General features: G+C 39.0%; 1 protein-coding gene across 4 annotated transcripts in view; it reads right to left on the bottom strand.

The window, feature by feature from the left end:
- Positions 1-3,910: 3,910 nt before the first annotated feature.
- The window catches only part of AFAP1 (actin filament associated protein 1), a 113,857-nt gene continuing 101,250 nt past the window's right edge, over positions 3,911-16,517 (bottom strand). For 2 of the 4 annotated variants that reach the window (XM_085059747.1, XM_085059748.1), the window contains 6 exons: positions 14,720-14,834; positions 13,059-13,223; positions 12,318-12,508; positions 11,444-11,605; positions 9,639-9,689; positions 3,911-7,081 (listed from right to left, as the gene is read on the bottom strand). In XM_085059747.1, coding sequence (XP_084915873.1) covers positions 7,055-7,081; positions 9,639-9,689; positions 11,444-11,605; positions 12,318-12,508; positions 13,059-13,223; positions 14,720-14,834 — 711 coding nt within the window. In that variant the 3' untranslated portion in view covers positions 3,911-7,054. The remainder of the gene's footprint in view (positions 7,082-9,638; positions 9,690-11,443; positions 11,606-12,317; positions 12,509-13,058; positions 13,224-14,719; positions 14,835-16,517) is intronic. The other 2 variants (XM_085059746.1, XM_085059749.1) reach the window with 1 other exon arrangement.

Genomic DNA, 16,517 nt, shown 5'->3' with positions numbered 1-16,517 from the left:
CACACAATACTTGTTCCTTGTTAATTCTTTTTTCTTTATTTATTGCATTGTCCTTCCTTTATCGCACTCTCTTCCTAAGGAGTTGCCTGTGCTGTATAGAAGCTGCATCCTCTTTGCAAAATTGAGGGATCTGCAAGTCAGAATTAGACCTTAAGCTGGCTGTAGCTGTGTGCAGGGATCAGGCCCTGACTGAAAATAAAACTGAGCTACAAACTGTATTCAGTAATATACAAAGTCAGCCAAAACAAAATCTGCAGAATTATGCCCATTGGGTGTGCCCAGCTAATACATAGGATACTTATTTCACTCTGCCTACAGTCTCTGGAAATGCAATACAAAATTATATAGTGTATTTCTAAAATGTCTTGGCCCTAATGTCCTAAAGATTTTCTCTTATGGTCCTGCCAAGTGGTCTCTGTCTTTGCAAAGGTCACTGAATTGCTGAAGTCAGAATATGCCTTTCATCCCTACAGTCTGGGCATTCCTTCCTGCTTCAAAGTTTTGAGAGGAGCTCATATTTTGGGTTGGAATGGAGTTTATGGTTTGCTGAGAGGTGGTTGCTGATGTGTAGCTTGGTCCCTTCCCATGGAAAATCTGACACTGGTAGATTAAAAACTTGATGGTTTCTTTTCACTGCCTGTTGCCCACAACAGGGAAGAGCAGAGATGTTGCTAATTGTTGTGGCTGTGCATGTGCAATGGGAAATCTTATTAAACCTCATACTGGGACAAAGCAGCAACAATGAATTACTACCTACCAATTTTTCTAATTAGCTATAGAAATTTTATAGACTACAATGAAGTTTTCATAGGACAACAAATGGATTATTTATTCACAGAGTGGCTTTATTTTGAGGACGTGAAGATGGATAATTAAAAGGAAAAAGAATTCAAACAATTCTGAATTTAACTGAGTTTTGCTCAGTCTGCCCTAGTTCAGTGCTTTCTCCTGGTGCTTGCTGAAGCTCTTAGCAGCCAGAGGAACACTGTGGTGAGGCTGTCTGACCCTACCCTGTGGCACTCAATGCTAAAAGTGAGCCTGGGTTCAGGAATGAAGCTTGAGGCTTCCCCTGCTTGTGTAGCTCAGCTAGGAAACATTGCAATTTGTTTGTCATTCGAGGTTCTCTAATCCTACATTGTGGCTAGCTGAGACTTTAAACTGCAATTTATCTCTACAAAAAGCAGACGGTTGAATCTCAAGTGACAACATCTCATTTTCCAAATTGAGTGCTCTGATATAATTAAAAGCAAAACTCAAAGAAATTCTAAAGTCTCTTATTTTTAATGATGTTCCAATAGTTGTTTCCAAGGAAAGCTCCTGATTTGGAGGGTCAGGAGAACAGGCACAGCCAAGCTGTTCCCATAAATGAGACACCAAATGAAAATTGCTAATACTTAACCTGAAGGGCTCCTTTAGTTCAGAAAATTATTTCCGTGGAAAAAAAGAATAATTGCTTCACTTCTGTTTCCTTTGCAGTCCTCATCAAAGTCGTATTAATTGCAATACTATTTTGAAGCTTAACTGGTTTCATCATAAGTCATGTCTATGATAAAACTTCTGAGGCATAAACAAGAGCCAATATTTTTTTCCTGATTTCCATTAAGACACTGATTTATTTTATTTTTTTTTTCTTTTTGTGATCTATGCCTTGAAAGATGCTTTGATTTCTTATGGATTCAGCTGCTGTGGGGAAAATGTCAGTGTACTTTGACCCTCATGGTTTTTAAAAGCTGAAGCAAAATGCTACAAATGATGTTCAGTGTATTTTGAAAGTGATAAAAGGATCCATTCTTTCCATTACAGCATCATACCAAAAGCTGATCTCAAAAAAAAAAAAAAAAAATCAGCAGTACATGCTAAAAAACAGACTAAAAAAGTAAAAATTCTAAGGAATAATTCAGTGACAGCAATTAGACTATTTAAAAATTAATAATGAAACCAGGAATGAAGCTTTTCACTTACATTCAACTCAGAACCACATAGCTGTAACTCTACTGGTTCTACAAAATCTAATAGGAAAATTATTCCCTTGTAATCAGATTACTGAAGAGGAATATCCTTGAAAAGATTTAATTTTTTCAGTTATATAATAAATTGTCAAGGAATAACTTTGCATTACCTTGATCTTAAGACAGATGCTTGCTTTAAAAGTCAAATTGAAAAGAATATGATACATTGCTTCATAGAAGAGAGTGTTTTTGTAGCTGCTGGTGTGAAAAAACCCCATTTTTCTGTGAAAGAAAACAACTTCATTTATCAGTAGCAATATGTCAGGGGAGCAGGGGGAAGCACACAAGGACACTTAACCAGAACACACTGACAGCCTCCCTGGAGCTGGACTTTTCTGCTTTGAAGCAGGGAGCTTTGTGTTTGATAGCTTTAAGTAATTACTTTCTGCCATGAATTCTGTTTATTGTTTATGGACCCATATGCTTCCAGCATCCATAAAATTCTGTGACAAGTTCTGCAGTTGAATTGGGCAGTGAATGCAAGCACGTCTGTGCAGTTGTTGTGAACCTGTTCATTAATTTTGATAGTCTCCATGTTTGCATTGTTAGTGACAGGGACTATTTGTTTCCTCATTTTTATAACCTGTTAATACAAGCCCCTCCTCAAGATTTATTTTTTTCACACTGGAATGACCTCATTTTTTTCCCCTTGAACTTCACTGTAATATGAATAGTATTTTTCCTCTGGAGGGGTTGCTGTGCCCCTAGTACCATCACCATAGAGTTTCTGTATTTATGGCAGTCAGTACCCAGACTTTGGATGTTGTATAGGTCCAACAGCAGGTGACTGAGGTACCAGCAATGCAGGTGGTTTTCTTTTTTTGCCATTTGCTTCTTCAAGCTGTGTGAATCTGACAGAGCCTAGAGGTACTTGCTGTATTTTAGACCACAGGATTATGGCAAGGGTTTTTGTTGTTGTTTTTGGTTTGGTTTTTTTTCCCCCCACTTGTGTTTTTATGTTCATTTTTGTTTTATTTTGTGTCTTTAATTTTTGTTACTGTGCAGTACATGGATCTAACTATTATAACTCCATTATGATTTTGGAGGCTGTAACTACAGAAAGGAAACCAATTAACGACTTTAGAATATTGCTTCCTTCCGTTTGGGAAAATGAAATATATTTTCTGCTTAAGCTTTCTACTTTGTAAATTTGGTAATAACTGTAGTGTAATGGGAGCAAGAGCAAAATCTAAGAAAAGCAGCAAGGAGCAATTACAGCTTAACACTTTTCCATCTCATCTGTCAGTCATCTGTAAGGAATTGCTACATTCATCTCTGAGTAGCCTGATAATCAGCTCAGCTTGATTTCAATCCACTTTCATTTCTAAGAGGTAATTTTTAATGTTTTACATCTTGCATAATTTATTAGTGGAGTTGACACAGAAGCAAACTGGTGCAGGCAAGAGGGAAGTTGTGCTATGAGGTCTAAATACATTGAATTCCACGTTCCACGGCCAGGGGAGTCCTTAGGCTGCATTCAAGTTCCAGAAGGTCATTGCTCAGTTAAATGGGAATACAACTGTTTAAAAAAAATACTCATAATAACCTGACCAGCATTTTTCAACTGACTGGCACAGGAGAATGGCTCTCAGCTGAGGCTGAGTATTGTGGGAGACCTGCTGAGGTGCCACCAATCCCTCAAACTGATAAACACCAACAAAAAACAATGCAAATCCCTTTTTTGACAGGTAACTTTATTAATAATGGTCTCGGATCTGTCGCACCTACCAGGCGCCAGTCTTTTTTCACACTTTGCAAGACTTTCTGAAGAATAAACTAGAAAGGCATAAAGTTAGTTGAAGCTACTAAGACACACATTTGAAGGTGGGTCTATTTTGGACTTTTTTTTTAACAGAAGTTTCCATGAATGTGTGTCAAAAAAACTTAAATACACTGAGAAATACAGTAGAAAGGCTATATTTACAGTCAATTATAATGGGCACTGCCAACATATCCAATAACAAAAATAAAACAAAACCTTTTTTTTCATGTTTCTATCATGCTTTTTGTCACAGAGATTTTTTTTTTTAAATATGATTTTGTTTTTTAAAAAATACAATAAGGAAATAATTACATTCTTAATATGAGAACATTATCATACAACATACACCCTGGGCCAATTAATTTGAAAGTGTCTAACAAAACTTGATACTAAATTAATATTCTCCATTTGAAAAATCAAATTGCCACAATTATCTCATTAAAAAAACACCTCTGATCCCCCAAAGTTATGATCTGGGTTTTTTTATAAAAAAAGCATCACCCATTAAAAACAAACAAACAAACAAACAAAACAATTTTTAAAAAGCACCTGGTACAGTAACAGGCATTTGGTGAGGAAGCACAAGTGTAACATTTTCTTAAAAGACATAGAAATGGTTCAAAATACAAGAGTTTTCCTTTCAAACAAAAGTCATGCTGCTCTATGGCTGAGTTTGCCTGGTGACCCTGAAATCTAAAAACGGTGAAAATACAAGCTCTGTCGCTCTTTATAAAAAATTGTGCAGCAATAGTGCTTTTCAAGGCAACAGAGGACATTTCACAGCACCGATTGTGGTCTACAGAGAGGTTGTTTCCCAAGCTTTTTGGTTTTCCTCCTTTCAAAACCTTGGCTGTTATACAGAATAGACTAATGAGGTGGTGGCTTTGTGGAGCCTTTGCTGGAGGAAGAGTGAAAGATGTTTAATGACCTGAGTGGCAGCCCCTGTGCAGCAGGCACCACACAATTTCTGTTTGCTTGGGCAGAAATTTGCACACATCTACCTCAGGCATAGATTAAAACCTGTCCTTGCCAAGGAATTTTTATTTTATTTTATTTTTTTTACTGTGGGATATAGAGGTTGCAAGATGCAATGCCAATATTGGGTAAACAAGACAAGTGATTTGGCTTTTGATTACTCTGCATTACTTGATGTGGGACCACTTCTTAATGGCAACTGTTACATCATTGCAAACGTTGACTAGAAGCCTAATTTGCATTATAAATATGTACAGATATAAATTAAATATTTATTGAAATATACAAATAAATAACTTAATTTGAAATAAAAAGCCTAAATGAACGTTTGCTTCAAATTTGTTTCTGCTATTATTTATGGGAATTTGACACTGTTCAGTCCATAGTCATACAGTATAGAATGTGCCCTCTAGTTAGAGAGTTAATAAGTAAGTAGATGACCTAAACTAATACTAAAATACTGTGTTTTCAGTGAAAAACCACACTGACACTTGCTTTCCTACTGTATCTGCATTCCTGTGGCCCTTTGTAGCAAGCACAGCCACAAGAAGCAAAGAGCCTTGTCTCATGCTGAGCCCCATTTCTACCCTGCTAAGGTCAGTGGGACCCCTGGCCCTAAATGCATTTGGGAACAGGACACAGCCCTGTCTCCTGCCAGCCATCAGGTCTTTTTGATAGCTCTGTGCCTTCAAATCCCACAGGCTCCTGCAGGAAGTCCTCTGGCATCCAGCTCAGCTGAGAATCCCAGTGCACCCTCCAGGAGTTGCACTCACCCATTCCTGAAGGTAAGAGATAATCTGCAGGCTTGGCCATAAAGGGATGTGATCCTTGACAACTACTGTCTTGCCAACTTCCATGATTTTAATTGCAGTCTTAACTAATTATCAAGACTCCAGCCCTAACATCTGTGATAATCTCAAAATATGACTAGTATTTTAATATTTTTAATTAAAGTCATTTTCTACTCCTCACAGATGTGGAGGAAAAAAATCTTGAGAGTATGATTGAAAGCTCTCCAAAGGCTTAAAAAAAAAAACAGAGAAAAACTTAAAAGAAGCCATCTTATTATAAATTCCCCTCCCCAAAACCCCTCCTGATTTTTTAAAACCAATCTTGAGATTTTGAAGGGCGTCAGTGGCAATTTACTGCATGTAATTTCTCAAGAGTGACATGAATGGAGACTAAGAAAAACAGATCTTTATAATTTTAGACTAAAATGCAAGATGATGTTTCCTAGTAAACAGAAATGGAGTCCTGTTTGAGAAAATCCCCAATTATTTGTTGAACTATTTATAAAAGAGTCTGAAAATTATCACCTATTCAGTCCACCTTCCTCAAAAATAATAGCTGAGGTCTGAAAAGATGAAGGAAACTAAGTACAGCAGTGTTCTATAACTCAAGTTTAACAATACCATATTATAAAAAAAAAAACAAAAACAAGACTGACTGCATAAGTTATTCTGAGTTGCCATTACCTGTTGAGGACTAATTTCAATTACCTTTTCTTTTTCTTCTTCAAAAAGTATAGAAAAGAAGCAGTATCTAAAAATACCTGTTTGCCTTTTAAAAAAATCAGGAACAAGTCATAGTTCAAGAACATGACCTTTGGAAACGACTGGTACTTCAGAACAGCAATAAAGAGAACGTACAAAAACGCATTTGTCTCAAAGTTTGGCAGCTTTTTATCTCCCAATGACAAAAGCATCTGTCTAAAAAGTATCCAAAAAACGCTTCACTGCTGAGTTGTGTTCATCCCACGGAGGCACTGCAGAACTCCTGGGCTGAGCAAGACTTGCTGCTTCTGTGAGCACATTTCTTCAGTTTCCTTTTGCCACCAGCAAAGCCTCTGCTAATGAGTTAGACCTGCTCTGGGGCAGAGCTCAGAAGTTTTTACCTGTAAGGGTGATGATTTCACACCAGTCTTCAGCAGTGTTCAGCCTGTCTGATGCACTATAACTAACATTGCTGGTTCTGTGCTATTCCAGCAAAGTAAACTTTCAACTGTGACTTTATGCTCCTTTTTAATTCCAATGGTTGGTTAGGTTTTTTTTTTTTTTTGGTTTTCATTTTCGTTACCAGTGAAGTTGGAAACAAGGAGTTACAGCTAATAAAAAGGGGCACACGTAGTTACACAGCAACACAGTAGAGGGAATACAGGCAAATTAGCGCCAAGCTACCATTAACTTAACAGAGTTATAAAACTTCTTATGTTTTATCACTTGATGTGACCTTTGAGGTGAGTCCTTTGCAGCCTATGTCTTGGTCTGTAGTAGGTAAGGCCTTTATGGGAACTGAGTGGTTTTGCTGTTTATGTTCCATTTTTCATCTCCCATTCCTGGAAAGGGAAGGGAAAAAAGATACAGAGAATGTTAAAGAAATCAGGATATTTCACTGATGTCATCGTATCTGCTAAGCCACAGCTGGGGTCAATAACAGTTTTTCCATTAACTTTGCTGGATTCAGCCCACAAATTAGTTAGGGAATGCTAACGAGTATGTTCTGATAGAGTCTGTGCACAGCTTCCACCCCACCACAGCTATATACAGCAACCTATTTGCTAGTGCAGTGCAAATAAGCCACGTCTGTTTTGTGCAAATGGGGACTTCTGGAGCAATTTGCACCCCACAGCTGGTGTAAAGCACTCAGCTCTCCCTGATTTGATTGAGGGAGAGGCTGATTTAAAGCACAGTGGGCTCTCCAGATGACTTGCGTGAGACAGCAGGAAGCCCTCAATATCTCTCAGAGCTGACAGCAAGTGATTGCTTTACTGCTCTTCAATTTTTTTGTTGTAAGACTCATATCAGACACATATTTCTATGGCTAAAAAGAGTAACTTATCAGAGACTAACAGGCAGGGTTAAGAAAAAAAAAGTCAGTTTGCATTGCATTTGTTTCCCTTATGCATAATCCAAGTTGAGCTATTGCTCAGCAATTTAAAGGAATTGCTCTGCCTTTCTGTGCCTCAGTTTCCCCACCTGTTAGCTGAGGACAAGGAAACATCCACAGCAAAACCCATAACCTAAAATGGTTTTGCTCATATATCTCAGAGCAAGATATTGCCATTTCTTCTGCCACATAAGTGAAAATCAGGAGATTGCTATAGCTGAACACCCAGTTTAATAAAACTTGTGGCTACTGAATGACACCTACAGCATCTCCTAACACCACCTAGGAGCAGAACAGCTGAAGCAGGATTGGCTCAGCCTACATCCACACTGTACTGCTCCCTGAATCACACCCTCACAGCCACCAGGAATGACTGCATTCCCACAGAAAGTGGCCTTCTGGCTCCAGCAGCCCCTTGGAGCAACTGTGCAGCTGCTTCTTGCCAGGCTCTGGGGGCTGCAGATTCCTCTCTGACCATCCACTCTGCAGAGACACTGCAGGCAGCCTGCTGACTTGGCTCCCAATCTGGATTCCTGAATTTAACACTCATTCCACAGCGTTTAAGAGCTCTGACTGAAAACCATTACTTATGCACGTAAATAGCTGTTCCTGCTGCTGAAAGCAGTAAGAGCATTAGTTTGGCTGAACAGCTGTATGACCATGACACCTCTTCAACTGCTGTAAAGCAACACTAAAGGTCACAGTTGGAGGCTTCTCTGGCAGTATAAAGAAAAAACCTTTGGGTTTAAAGGTAGATGATAACTGATTTTGTTTCCAAACTTGTGGGTTTTTTTGGTTTTTTTCTTCATTTAAATGGTGCTTTTACTAAAACTCAGTGTGTTTTAAATATCCAGTTTGACTCTTCAGATTATGGTAATTCTAAACTTAAAACACAATACTGGTAAAAATTAGATTACTTTAAAAACTCTGTTAAATGCATATTCCCTATGTATATGCTACCTGAGCTCTAAAGGAAGTCCTTGGCTAAGCAACTGGGAGGAGAAATTTTTGAAGTGTTAAATAAGCCTTGAAAGCAGAAGCTTCTTTTGCAGGTGCAAAAGGAAGTTTTTCTTTGTCTCCAGTGCTCCAGCAGGTTCACACCAAGGAAAGAATGTTTAAGTCAACACTGACAGTCTGACTGGGAGATGGGAAACTGGGACAGCTCCTTTTCTTCCCCAGTCCTTGAACACAAGCAAAATGTAAGCTGCTGACATTCACCAGCCCACTTGTTTCAAAAACAAATCAGAAAAAATAATTTCAGTTTCCTTCCTGCACATAACAACTTAAGTTTTAGAAACTAATTTGATATTTAAATGAATATGTGAAATGTTCAAATAATGGTAGTGCAGCAAGAATATTTGAACCCTTTTACTTCTCTAGGACTACTAACGCAGATTTTTTCCCGTATTTTAATTACTGTCTCCATTTCTAGCCAAGTACAGATTAGACAAAATTGCAATTAAAATGCCTTCTGGCTTCTTAAAAATACACATAATTGCTTTCCTAAAAAAAAAATTTAAAATACTTGCAAACAGAGAAGTGAGAAAAATATATGTATGTATATATGCATGTATATATAGTGTATGTCCTGAGCAGTCAATCCCCAAACTGCTGCTTATTCTTAACACTAGATCTATCTTTCTGCTTCTCTCTGCATTTCCTTCTAATGTCAGTGCATCTGAGAGGAGGAAGCTTTCGGTGGCACAGGCACAGGCTGGCTGGGGAGCACGGCTGTGACACGAGGGTGGCTGCAGACACAAGGCTGGCAGGTGACAGGCTCAGCATCCTGCGTGCAAGGAAAGGGCAGGAAGGGAGGCATTCAGTGCATTCAGGGGAAAAAACCATATTCTGACATTCTGAATGTTTATACAGCTCCCTCCTAGCAGCGGGAGCTCTGCCAGCTGCTGGAGAGGCAAGCGCAAGCACAGAGGTGGAATGTGTTTCACTCCCACAAACTGCTCTGACACCCATGCGTGGAGAGCCAAGTTCTGCTCTGGGATACTCACGTGTGACGCCCTTTCCTGAGCCACATCCATAAGGCCTGGGCTCACTGGCAACTGCAAAAGGCCAAAAGAACTGAGAGCCAAATTCCACCCCCGCACACGTCCAGAGACCCCCGAGCGTGGGGCGTGCTGCAGATGTGCACCTGATGGCAGCTGGGGCTGCCAGCAGCCTGAGAACAGATTGGGTTCCACTATCTAATTCAGCAAAATTTCACTCTTAATATTTACTGCATGAGGTTTTAGGGAAAAGCTGTTAAAGCTGAATTGGATACTTGGGGTTGTTTTTTCCCAGCATGGGAAATATGCTTAGTTGCTCCATATCCTTTTTGATTAGCCTAATCCTATATCCAAGATTCCTCTGCCAAAAAGCTTGACCAACTTATTGTGCCATCCAAAACACACTGACACCAAACAATGCAGCAGGGTTTTTCCTGTATGGTATATGCTGAGCATAAAAAATGTCCTACAGCTGGAAGGTATTCTTTACACCAAAAATGTTTAGGTTTTTATAGTGCCCTGGTTTCTCCAGCTGTAACGATTAGATGGCTGGATTTAATGTGCCTGTCCAGCACAAATCCCATTTGCAAAGACTGTGCTCTGCTAGACCACATTCCCTGAGCAATGCTGAGCTCACATCCACATTTAAGACAAAGTGTACAGTTAGAGATGATATCGTTACGGGACAAATTAGGATATAATTGGAATACGCAGATAAGCTTCAGAGCACATAAATCCTTCTTCAGGTTTGAAACACAAGCTGCAAACTTCAAAGTTGATTAGAACTGAAACCTATTATGCTGAATGCAATTACTCTTAGTTGGATTTAAATTAATCAGGCTAACTGGTAGGAAAAAAGCAGTCAATGTCCATGGAAAGGGGGTAGAAGAAGGGTGAGAAAGCTCTCACAAATGGTGTATCAGGAGAAATAATTCTATTGTGAAAATTTTAAAATAATTTTTTGAGATGCTCATTGTTCAGTATCTACTATATTTAGGTTTTAGGCTCAAGCTCGGACACTATAAATATATATAATCAACGAAGACATGTAACAAAAGTGAAGAAATCCCAATACAGAAAACATCAATGAAAAAAGCAAACAGCCTGCATGAAAGACAAGTGTTTATTATAATTACTGTTTATAATTACCACTAGCAGTGAACTTCTAAATCAACAAAAGGTTGGGCCCAAAGCTATTACTGTCACCCTTGGTTATGTGCTGCCCACATGCTTATGCTGCCACCAAATTTAGCCAGAAGAATGGTCATACAAATCCCATTTAAACTAAACCACAAAAATTAGAAAACTCTAACAATACAAGAGGACAGCAAATTTCAGCCTGGTACTTGCAAGGCTAAAATAAGGTAATTCAACTTCTATTTTAAATGTACATTGAATGGATAACTTGCACAACACATTGTCCTTTATTATAAAATAATGTACAGCTATTCTGTTCTTGCAGTGGCTGGAAAAGATCAGACCCAATCTTGTGTCATTTCTAATCACTTACTATAACAGTGCTCTTTTAACCACTTCTCTGCTACACAGAGTAGTAGACAGATGGACTGTCTACACCACAGACCACTTAACCTGGCAAATTAAATCTATATAGCAACAGGGAAAACATGGAATGAAACAGAATCAAATCTGTCTCCCAAACTACTTACCAATTCTTCTGCAAAAGGTTCCCCAAACCAGCAGTATTTATGTAGTAATACAAATAATTTAGATATTTTCTTAAGGCTAAATAAGACTTTGTGAGAAAGTACAAAAAAGCACAGAAAAAGAGAATTAGACATCAGTTCTCTCACCTTTGCTTTTCGAAGGACATGGCCTCGACACGGAGAATTGTTTGATGAGGGAGGTCGCTTCAGAGCTGCTGCACTGTTCACAGGGATGGAGCATTCAGTATCACTGGTATCACAGCTGGAGATTGGAGAGTTCTCCAAAGTTCGGTGCTTGAAAATTGGAGACTAATGAACAGTGAAAAGCTTATATTTAGTTTCCTCCAAGTAGTGTAGTATTTTCTACTTTAGATTCAGAACTGCAGATCTTTTTTTAAAATAAACTATATTCATAATAATGATGAATAAATGAAAGCGATTAGAACAAATGAAACAAAACAATGTGCAAATGTGTTCTGTGATGAAAACTGAGGTTTCTATTCTGTTAAACAACTATGGGTCTGATTAAACAACTGTGGATAATCCAGAGGAATTGATGTATCCCTCTCTGATCCTTTTGATGGCTGCTTCAGACACAGATCTATAGCACAAGCTGGGACTGCAAAACTCCACCCTGTGAGATGCAGCCCTTGCCAAGTGTGGCAGCAACTGACAGGGGACCAGCACTGTCTCCATCACTGCACAGTGACTTGGTGCATTTAAATCTCCCTGGGCTGGAGGAGTGTCTCAGTTCCTGCACTTCTGCAGCCACTGAGGACAAAAGGTGTTGGCTTTTGCACACTATCCTAACACATTCTGCCTGTAATTCCCATGTCCACCTGCTCCCTGCTGCTGTAGAAAATGTAAATAACACAGAAAGGCACTTAATTCTGCTTGTATTTATTTAGCTTAATGAGCCATTATAAAACTCTCAGTTCCTACTCATTTCTGCTGGAGCTGAGAAGGCTGAGCACTCCCAGCCCATGACACTGGGGTTTGCATGTTTAATGGCTTTGCATACCTGTGGACTTGATGTTCCTGATTTGGGTTCAATAGCCAAGCCCAGAGTGATGCCACCAGCCAAGGCTTTCTTAAGGCTCTCCTTCACCTCAGTCAGCTCCAGCTCCAGGTTTACACGCTCAGCCTCCTTCTGCTTACACTCCTCTTCCAATTTCTTTAACTTGTCTTCAAGAATCACTTGGGTCTTCCTGCCTGTCATTCACAGCAAATTTATTATTTCAATAAAAAGGTTAAATTGACACTCAGAGAAATTATTTTCTTTGTAAAAAGTGAGGAAGCAAGGTCTCCACATATTAGTGACATGAAAAAAATTTAGGTACTTTATATAAAACACTTTTTCATGTAAAAAGTTTAGCAGCATAAATAAAATGCTCTCTATCAAGTGACATTCCTAGATATGTAGTCTTGTTTCAAATTATTTTTCTGTATCATGAAAATATAATTAGCCAGTCACAAAAAGAATTATTCACATTCTGCTTATCTGAAGTTCTCACCAGTCAAATTTCTTAGTTATGTGTATACATACACAAACATATATAAAATAAGTATATACACTTATATATTTATTTTCATCTTATACACTTTGTATCTACATAGAAAGCAAATATAGACATTACAGAGCATTGCTCAGCATCAAAACCAAACCTTGTTTAGGGTGACAGGACTTCAGCACAGAATACAAAATTGTCTGGATAACTAAGCCTACACAGGTGAGGGCTCAGCACAAAAAAGCACCTCATACCAGCATTGACTTCAATGGCAGCACGCAGATCTTTCCTTTCTTTCCGGAGCTGAGCCAGCCTGTTCCGAAGGGCTTCTTTCTTCTTCAGCAGCTCCTCCTCTTTGCTTTGTAATCTCTTTGCATCTGCCTCCACACGATTCTTGCCATATTTGTACTGCTCTGCATCTGCATGGATTAGATTGTAGTTAATTAGGGTTGAAACTAGCAGTACAACTCTGAATTATTCTGCGATTCAACACGACATGAAACTTGTTATGGTTCCCCATGGCATGGGTGTTGGAACTGGATGATCTTCAAGGCCTCCTTCCAACCCAAACCATTCCATAATTGTATAGATTGAGGAACAGGTTTGCTATTCCTCTTTCACTGGCTCTTTCTCAAGATCCATGATTTCTGCCAAGTTCTGCACCTACAACAATGATATGGGAGAGAGTTTGTTCTCTATATTTATATGACAAAGATGAGAAATACCAGTTATCTTACAGAACACTGAAAAATGGCCTTGCCTTTCTCTGTAGTTCAGAAGATGGAAAAGAGGCTCCTCCTTAGCTATGAACCCTTCATTTTTAATTGGAAGGGGTTAGAGGAAAAACTACCTGCTTGGCCTTTTGCCTGTTTTTCATTCCTACTTCAAGTGCATGTCTTTCCTCACCTTACGTAAGAGAATAAAAAGACATTCACACTTCTTTGATTCTTGACAGCTTTCTTTTTCTTCTTTAATTCCCATACAAATGCTTTCATTTCATGGCTCACATGTATTTGTGGTCTAATTTAAATCAAAGCCCTCTCTATACCTCTGCTCCAGTTGCAAACTCAAAGAAGACAGGTCAGCCAAGACATCACTTTGTCTGTCTGCATATCTGAAGGCAAACTCGATATGAAATCATTCCTGACAGAATTAAGCCAGTTTTACTCAGGTAGAACCTACCTAGTTTTGTTGTAAAGTCTAACACAAATTTCTCTTGTTTCTTGCACGACTTCTTAAAAGTTTAAAAAGTTTTAAGGTAAGTTTTATCATGAGATTAAAAATTTTAAACACATTCATTTTTCCTCTAGAAAGAGCTGTGGTTTTTACTCCATATTTTTTTGGAATAAGACTACAGCTCCTTTTTTACTTTTCTCCTGCAATCCCTGTTAGGGATTTCTTAGAGGCAATCCACCTCCCAGAACCACACAACCTTTTTGTGAATGTGCCACTCACAGCTGAAATCTCCTCTCTGAGGAAGCTTTAGAGCTGTGTGGTAAGTCTTCATTATTTTGTTATAACTTTTTATCATTAGTGATGAGTAAGTCCTCTTTTGAGCAACACAGTGCTCTTACATCTCTCCCAGCTCCTCACCCTCCTTTTCCAACAGAAAGTCAGAATTCCTGTCTGCCCCAAATGAAGAACCATTATTCCTTTTTTTCCTTGCTGTCCTCATGACTTTGCAGGCACAAGTGCACATTTCATGTTCATCATTCACTCATATTTTATAATGTGAATGGCTGGAGTGAAGTCACCAATGCATCTCCTATTCAAAGTCTCGTTAGCATCTCCTCCTCGGCCTCTCAGCCACACAAGAACCACAGTGGTTCTTCACCTTGTCTGCTAAGAGAAGAGCTCTTTTGGGTACCCTCCTGACCCCATCCCAAGGGAGGCAGCCGTGAGGACAGATACTCACTGGATGCAGTGCGCTTCACACAGGAAACTGTTTCAGATTTCTTCGGCTGGCTATTTAAAGTTCTTGCTTTTCCGGTGATGCCATTAGTAGTCACAGGAGGCTTCTTGCCTTTAAACTGTTTGAAAACAAAAGTACAAATGGGCTCCAGCTATTCCCGTGCCACTGGCATTACTTTCACCCTTTCATCAAGGGCAGAGCTTGACAGAAAGCTGCTTGCTCAGAGAGCCTTAACAGAGCTCATTGATTGAGCTCGAGACAGTGCTTCCTCCAGAGATGCCTCTGGGAGCTGCCTGCTCAGCAGGAGCTGTGCCAGCAATCACAGGATAACAAGGGGATGAACTCCCCACCTCTGGCAGCATCATGGTTTCAAAGGTGTTTAGAACTCTGGCATTTCCAGTATTAAGAAAGCCATTGCAAGGCAGAAAGAAACGTACCTTTGAAAAATTTTTTACAGTAAAGATTCTTGAAACACAAGTTTTTCAGAGTTAATTTCATACAGTAAAAACCACCAGGGTTTGCCACACAAAAATTCAACACTGTTTCTTATTTACTACCTTGCCATCCTTGCAGTGCATTTTTTTCTTAAACAATATAATTATTACATGTTTTTAAGTGCTATGAGTTAACATATCATTTTCCTCTTACACAATTTCTAGCTACTTATTAAAAGCTTTTCTTACTTTAAAAAAACCCTCTCATAATGGCCAGACAGGCTCACAAGATTACCAGCAACAGAATATTTCATGTTCAAGGGGTTTCCATTTGGAGGGCTCACTGCAATGAAGGGGAGATAACCCTGCCCTGACTGCCCATAGTGTTTCCATGGAGGATGCTCCAGCCAAGCACAGGGCATGTGTGTGCCCTGCTCTCTTCTCCTGCTTCCAAATGTTTGTGAGGACTGAACTGGGAATGCATGGAGAAGCTTGCTTCTGCAGTAACTTATTGCTCATATCCACCTCAAATTCTGCAACTGCACTGAATTCTAATATTCCAATATGAGGTTTTTGAAAGGGTTAAGTGAGTTAACACACAGTATGACAGGTACCTTATACAAGGGAAACACTTATCTAACTGTTCCATGTCAGATTAGATTGGAAACCACCCATCACTGTGATATATTCACAGGTTTATGCCAATGACCAGCTTTCAGAGACCACCTAAGGACTCTGAGAAGGCTCCTGGCATGGCTGTGAGCAAGGCTTGCTCTGCTCCCCTGCTGGGTTGTGTCCATATGCTAACAAGGCTGAGCAAACAGGACTTTGTCTGCTCTGTAGGTTCATGTTTAAGCTGAGGTATAAAAGCCTTAAGCTACCCTCAGAAAGCAGCAGACACAGGATTTTTTTTTTATGGGGAAAAAAATAAGAGGCAGTAATATAAAGATGGTATATATGAATATATACAACATAATTTACTAAATATATAACATCAAGTTAGGATATATGTACTTATTCAAAAAATATATAAATATAGTATACACAATATATAGATTAGTATGATTCTAAAGAGCCAAATTTGCTGTCACTGTCAGGTCATATTTCACCTATCTTTTTTGTTTTGTTTTTTTTCAGTCGTCTCTGCCTGAGGAGCCAGAAGGTAGCTAGACATGAGTTCAGGTTAAGTGTGGAAGGTCACATCTATTTTTTTCTTATTATTCACAATCTGTAAATCATCAAGAACATGTGGGGAAAACCTTTCCCAAGTGCCACTACTTCCCACGTTGGAATTTATAACTTTACACACCTGCTCCATGTGCAGTGGGCTCATAACTAAACTCCAGGCACTTCAGTGCTAACACTAA

This window comes from Lichenostomus cassidix, chromosome 4 (genome assembly GCF_008360975.1).
Source record: "Lichenostomus cassidix isolate B80296 chromosome 4, HeHo_3.0, whole genome shotgun sequence".
Classification (NCBI taxonomy): domain Eukaryota; kingdom Metazoa; phylum Chordata; class Aves; order Passeriformes; family Meliphagidae; genus Lichenostomus; species Lichenostomus cassidix.
This window is presented reverse-complemented; position numbering and strand designations above follow the sequence as displayed.